At 43.6% G+C, this 7,045-nt stretch overlaps 1 protein-coding gene across 1 annotated transcript in view; it reads left to right on the plus strand.

Moving 5' to 3' along the window:
• Positions 1-382: 382 nt before the first annotated feature.
• Positions 383-7,045, plus strand: part of T265_05891 (hypothetical protein) — a gene marked incomplete at both ends in the record, with an annotated part of 45,389 nt that continues 38,726 nt past the window's right edge. The window contains one exon of the mRNA XM_009171020.1: positions 383-748. Coding sequence (XP_009169284.1) covers positions 407-748 — 342 coding nt within the window. The remainder of the gene's footprint in view (positions 749-7,045) is intronic.

Genomic DNA, 7,045 nt, shown 5'->3' on the forward strand with positions numbered 1-7,045 from the left:
CCGTGCGACGCTTAACCCAACAGGGCTCTGTCACAGAAGAAAAAAGCGTAGAATGTGCAGCCATACGGACACTTCTGTTGACCTGTGCGCACACGAACGCACATCACGTTACTGCAGATGGGGCACACAAATACAAGCACGTGGTTCCACCACCGCGTCATACCATCATCACCATTGCACCGCGTGTCAGTGCGACCACGCGGTGCGATATGTCCGTCACTCATTCGACAGATGCACGCACGCACACGCACACGTGCGCACGCACGTACGCCGACGCGGACATGTGAGCGCATCGACCAACGAACACGCTGTGCTCCGCTGACTTACTCGTGCGATAACCCTATTGGTGGAAAGGTGAAGACGACTGAAGCAATTGGCCCTGGAATGCCCTACCCTACCTCCAAGAATGCTCAAGCGTGCCGCTGACTATACTGTCCCCTCCCTGAACGGTTCTGGTGGTGGTGGCCCATGCATCGTTGACGAGGTCCAGCCACAGAAGGCACGATCCACATTCACTTACATGACGCCCAGTGGAGTAGGATCACGACACTCGACGAATAGCAGTAGCACAAACAGTATGACTGGGCATATTCAGAAGGATACGACCCTTACAAAAATATTCGTTGGTGGCCTTCCGTACCATACGACAGATGACAGCTTGCGGTGTTTTTTCGAACAATTCGGACCGATTGAGGAAGCAGTTGTGATTACGGACAGACAAACTGGGAAAAGCCGGGGATATGGATTTGTAAGTTCTTCACCTGTTCTATTTCACCGTTTTTTTAATTTCCCCGTTGCGAATAAAGCGCTATTTTGTGGTAATAGTTTCTACGACTTTGTCGGCCGATCCTCGGGTTTATCCTGCAGATTTCGACGTCCATATGTGTTTATTAGGGCGTCAGATGACCGCAGTGGTTAGAGCGCAAGTTTACTGACCGGAAGGTCCGTGGTTCGAACCCGACCTCCCCCTCTCGACTTCCTCCCTGTCTAAGCTTGGGCGACCTGGCAGTATCTCAGCCATCGTGCAACATTCGGGTGGCATGGCCGCTAGGTACCGGAAGGGTGCTACAGCTGAACGAGACTTCACTAACCTAGTGACTTACCCCGTTGACATAATGTGTCAAAAATTATACGTTGTTCAACCATGAATCCATGGAAGTTTCGGCAAACTGTTCTGAAACTGCTACTTTTCACTTGGCTCCTAGTCGTGGAATATTCCATTTTCTGTTAGGAACCGTTTAAGGTATGTTACGGCTTTTGTTTTGGTGGAACGCAGTACTCATGAGATTCTTGGAAACTCCTCGATGGCCCACTACCGATGTCGTTTTGTTTTGAGTGTCATCAGGTAGACGCGGTCCTCGAGTTTCCGTAAACCCTATATTTTACTTTGACGCAAGTTGTACACAGTCCGCAGTGTACACACCTTTTTAAAAGTAGATTTAGCTAACGGGAAGCACAGTCGAATCCCACCGAGATCTCTCGCTTGTGATCGTCTTTTCCAACTGCGTGTGCTGCACAAATGCCACCTCATGTTTCAATATTCGAGATATCGTAGTATATTTTCCTAAAGGTTGCTGAACACTCTTCGACAGCCTACGACCGGTTTCGCCCTTCTTGGGGTTCATCACTTAGGTGCAGTCCCCGAGTTTCCGTCAACCTTATGCTTTACTTGAACCCAAATTTTACTGTTTCCGAGAAATACACTCATTTACAAATCAATTTGGTTTCGACGGGTGATTCGGATGAATCCCACTTTTATATCTCATTTAGGGTAATTTTCAACTGTAGCACCGTTTCAGTGCCAAACTGCCATGCCAACCGAGGGAAGCACGAGGACTGGGATACTGCCAGGCTGCTAAGGTAGTTGGCGAGATGGTCCAAGTGGTTAGAGCGCGAGTTTACCGACCGGAAGGTCCGTGGTTCGAACCCGACCTCTGCCGCATCTCGACTTCTTCTGTCTAGGCTTGCGCGACCTGGCAGTATCTCAGCCATCGTGCAACCTTCGAGGGACATGGCAGTTAGGAATCGAAAGAGTGCTATAGCTGAAATATTATGTATTTCAAACAACTATTCCTTACGTACTACAGGCCTGTTACAGCCACTTTGGGTTCGAGATAGCTTGGTGCTTGAAGCGCAAACCTACACTGACCGGAACATCTGTGGTTCGAACCCGGCCTCTGTGTCCTAACTACTTCTGTCCAGGCTTGGGTAACCGCGCACAGACTGTCAAGCAGTATTACTATAGTTATTACTATTAGGTATGGTTACAATGGTATTCAAGACCAACAGCAACTGATTAAAAGGATACCTTCGTATTTTTAGTTTTGTACTTCTTTGAAATCCATAAATGTGAGTTCGCTGACCTATGACCTTAGTGAAAACGAGTAACCGGGATACAGGTTGATCTCTTGCTTGAGTGATGAACTTTCATCCCGGACACTCAGACCCATCTAAATCTGCTGGTCTGAATCAACCTTTTTGTGTGTATCAGAACAGGATATCAGGCAAACGCAAACGCCTGCCGAAGTGCTGACATACTATGAGATGTCGTCGGCATGTTGGCCCTTGCTTTGGTTGGCGTTTCTGAAAATTTCTCGAAGACGTTCAGTCGGCCCAGTGTGCTTTTTGCTCTCAAGGAAGGGGTTTATGTGACTGCGCTTGGTTGGAGACACTGAACGATGTGGCGGCTAACCGATGTCACTAACGTGACAGTTTCTAGCCAGTGTGTCAACCGGACTGTTGGATGTTTGCTGCAAGCTGGCCCTAGGTATCCCCCTGTCCCATTTATTTATTCTTTCCATTCTACGACTTTATTCAAATGAATTGGCATGGAAGTATGGCGGTGAAGCGCCAGGGCTCTCATTGGTACTGCCGGTTGGCTTTTTTGCGCGATATTTCGAGTGTTCCACGCTAGACTAGTCAGCGAGTGCATGCTTTGAAGGCCTTCTGATCGCTCATTTTGTGTCGGTGAACCACTGTGGAGAGCTTACGCTAAGTACCCTTGGGACATACGCGGGATCTTTTCCAGATAAACCCCGCCAAAAAATGAAACCCATGCGACTCGAAAAAGATTAGAAAAAAGAGGATATGAAATGTGCACTTTAGTTTTTATTGAAGAGGGTGAAATGGTTGGGACATGTCATTATTAGTTTGAATGAAAAGGTCCGTTTTTCGCGACCTTGGCCTCCAAACTAATTCACACAACTAGCTGTCCACTAAACATCGGTGTGTGCCGCATTGGCGTTTATTCTGCACCTTGTAGACTCTCCAAAGAGTTTCGATGGTTTGTGTGTGAGCTCCAGTCGTTGGTTGCACAAAGTGTTCGGTATGATTAACCGTTTCATGAGTATAATTCATGTCAATCATCTTTTCAATTCCTTGGTATGATTTCCACATATCGGAGAGGACAATTGAGCCGGGAGTGATGCAGGCCTGGATTTTGTCCACCAAATTGGCCGCAGTTCGGTCTGGCACTGCATTCACGAACACCTCTTTAGTTTCCCGACACACCCCTCCGAAAATCCACTGTTGGGGAAGCATTCGCTCTACGTGAATTTTACGGCGAGATATTATCGTTTCATCGATCTCGACGTGTAGACCTGGGCTGCCGATAACTGTTGGAGTCTCCGAAAGCCGTCAGGCGCAAACTTTGCGAAGAAAGTTCTTCCAGTCATCAGCGGTCATGTGGCTAATAGATAACTGCTCTGAGCAGAATTCGATTTTTACGAAATTTTTGGACCAGCAATAAATGATAGAATTACTCTCCTTAACTCCATCCTAAACCGGTCCAGCCAAATTGCCTTTCGAAGACTGATTTCTTACCTGCACTGTCGGACATTACATCGTTGCCTGTCAGAAACAGTTGAAAGTGTCATTTGTTGGCCATAAACGCTGGCAAAAACGTTACTGGTAGATCACTCCGTGGCTTCGCTAAAAACGTAATGCCGTCTCCTTGTGATGAACGAGAGTTGAAAGCGTCAGAAAGTTCATCTGAGGTTTTACGTCCGAACGGAGACGATGTTTGCACGAGATGAGCCTACATGCGGATAAGGAATTGTTTTGATCAAAAATAGGTCAAGGTTGTGTGCGTAGATTAGATTGGAGCTGGCAAAAGGCGGAGGGTGGCTTAACTTTTCGCACATGCACTTTTTGCGTTAGTGTCGGGGCTTATCTGAAAAAGATCCCATACACTGGCATCCCCGTATTTTCTCAGCCGAGTTTGACCATCAATGTTAACTGGTTGTCTTTTGTGGCAGTTTCCCCTGAGTTTCTTCTAGACGCTGACAGGTATGACATCCCACTCGCCTGATAAAAGTTTTGAACTAAAGTTCCACGCATTTCCGCGACTTATATGTCCAGTTTGCTTCTATGTGGCCTCGCACTGGAATTCATTTGAGAGCGATTCGACAGCCAGAGAAAACCTCTGTAGTCTCCGAAATGAGTGTCACCAGAAGAACCGCACGAAATGCTTCGGTCTCGTTCATCATTGCATCACATTGGCCTGCCTCAGTTTGGCACACCAGGCAGCGAAACCCCCTAGGAGGTGCACGGTTTTGCCCTGGTCACAGAATACGGAGTAGAGTTCACCGAATTTTGCCTGAATTTGGCGCAATTCATCGAAATGTGTAGAAATTTGATTGGAGTTACTACGGTTCCAGAGCCTATTATGTCGGTCCGATTCTTTTGCTCAGACGTTTCGGCTTTGACCACTTTTGGAAACAATAAGGCATATTAGCGAGTATACACTCGTTTGCAAACTAATTTGTTTTTTTTTTCGAGAGACTCACCCGGAACCCAGCTGAATCTCTCGTTTGTGATGTTCTCAGACAAATTCAGGATGTGATGCAACAGGCCGCCTCATGTTTCAGTCGCCACGATATTTGAAATATCGCGATACTTTTATATCTTTGTAATGTACTACTCATAAGGTTGCTGAAAATCTGTCGACAGCAAGCTTATGAGTGGTACATTACAAAGAATGAGGCATATTCTTGTGAGCTGGGTGATTTAAGTCCCCATACCCACTGAGATATAACTAAACAGATCGATCGGCTAGGCGTTTCCAAGCCGGTTGGAACAGTGAATTCTGGTCATCCTACATGTAGGCTCTCAACTGAAACGAAACATCGTAAAGTTATTCTAATTTCAGCACATCTCTTTTTCAACCTGCTTTGACATTTCAACACACTGTCTGAGGCCTACCGCTAGGAAGTCTAGATGAATATTCGTTTACGATAAATACACTCATTTGCAAATCAATTTGGTTTTCACGGGAGACTCAATTGAATCAGCAACCTTGTGAGTAGTTTCCTTCATGAAAATATACTGCAATATCACGAAAATCGTGCCATCTGAAACATGAGGCGGCCTGTGTGCAGCACATTCAGTTGTAGAATATCATAAACGAGAGATTCAGTTGAGTCTTTCATGAAAACCAAATTGATTTGCAAATGAGTGTATTTATCGTAAACGAATATTCATCTAGACTTCCTAGCGGTAGGCCTCAGACAGTGTGTTGAAATGTCAAAGCAGGTTGAAAAAGAGATGTGCTGAAATTAGAATAACTTTACGATGTTTCGTTTCAGTTGAGAGCCTACATGTAGGATGACCAGAATTCACTGTTCCAACCGGCTTGGAAACGCCTAGCCGATCGATCTGTTTAGTTATATCTCAGTGGGTATGGGGACTTAAATCACCCAGCTCACAAGAATATGCCTCATTCTTTGTAATGTACCACTCATAAGCTTGCTGTCGACAGATTTTCAGCAACCTTATGAGTAGTACATTACAAAGATATAAAAGTATCGCGATATTTCAAATATCGTGGCGACTGAAACATGAGGCGGCCTGTTGCATCACATCCTGAATTTCTTCGATTTTAGATTTCGGTACACTTTAGATGCAAGTATTGATTTATTTTACCTCAAGCCCTACTCCCCCTGCCACGGGCCATGCCTTGGGCTTTGAATGGAAGATGGAACTGAGGTCTAGCATCTATCTATCTATCTATCTATCTATCTATCTATCTATCTATTGTAACCTACAATCAATCTACGGTACATGAGTACTTGAGGCTCCTTTACTTGTTCAGAAATCTAGGTAGGCTAATCCCGCATCGATATCAAGGGCCGACAAGAGCCCAAAAACAAACGGAAATCAAATCCACAACCCAAATTGTGCTTCGATTTTAGATTTCGGTACACTTTAGATGCAAGTATTGATTTATTTTACCTCAAGCCCTACTCCCCCTGCCACGGGCCATGCCTTGGGCTTTGAATGGAAGATGGAACTGAGGTCTAGCATCTATCTATCTATCTATCTATCTATCAATCTAATCTATCTATCTATCTATCTATCTAATCTATCTATCTATCTATCTATCTAATCTATCTATCTATCTATCTATCTAATCTATCTATCTATCTATCTATCTAATCTATCTATCTATCTATCTATCTAATCTATCTATCTATCTATCTATCTAATCTATCTATCTATCTATCTATCTAATCTATCTATCTATCTATCTATCTAATCTATCTATCTATCTATCTATCTAATCTATCTATCTATCTATCTATCTACCTATCTATCTATCTATCTATCTATCTAACTACCTATCTATCTAGCATTAGGTCAAGAAGCATTTGCCTATCCGTTTATCAATCTATCTATCTATCTACTATCTATCTATCTATCTATCTATCTATCTATCTATCTATCTATCTATCTATCTATCTATCTATCTATCTATCTATCTATTCTTCTATCTATCTATCTATCTATCTATCTATCTATCTATCTATCTATCTATCTATCTATCTATCTATCTATCTATCTATCTATCTATCTATCTATCTATCTATCTATCTATCTATCTATCTATCTATCTATCTATCTATCTATCTATCTATCTATCTATCTATCTATCTATCTATCTATCTATCTATCTATCTATCTATCTATCTATCTATCTATCTATCTATCTATCTATCTATCTATCTATCTATCTATCTATCTATCTATCTATCTATCTATCTATCTA

The sequence above is a fragment of the Opisthorchis viverrini genome (assembly GCF_000715545.1).
Source record: "Opisthorchis viverrini unplaced genomic scaffold opera_v5_116, whole genome shotgun sequence".
Lineage (NCBI taxonomy): Eukaryota > Metazoa > Platyhelminthes > Trematoda > Opisthorchiida > Opisthorchiidae > Opisthorchis > Opisthorchis viverrini.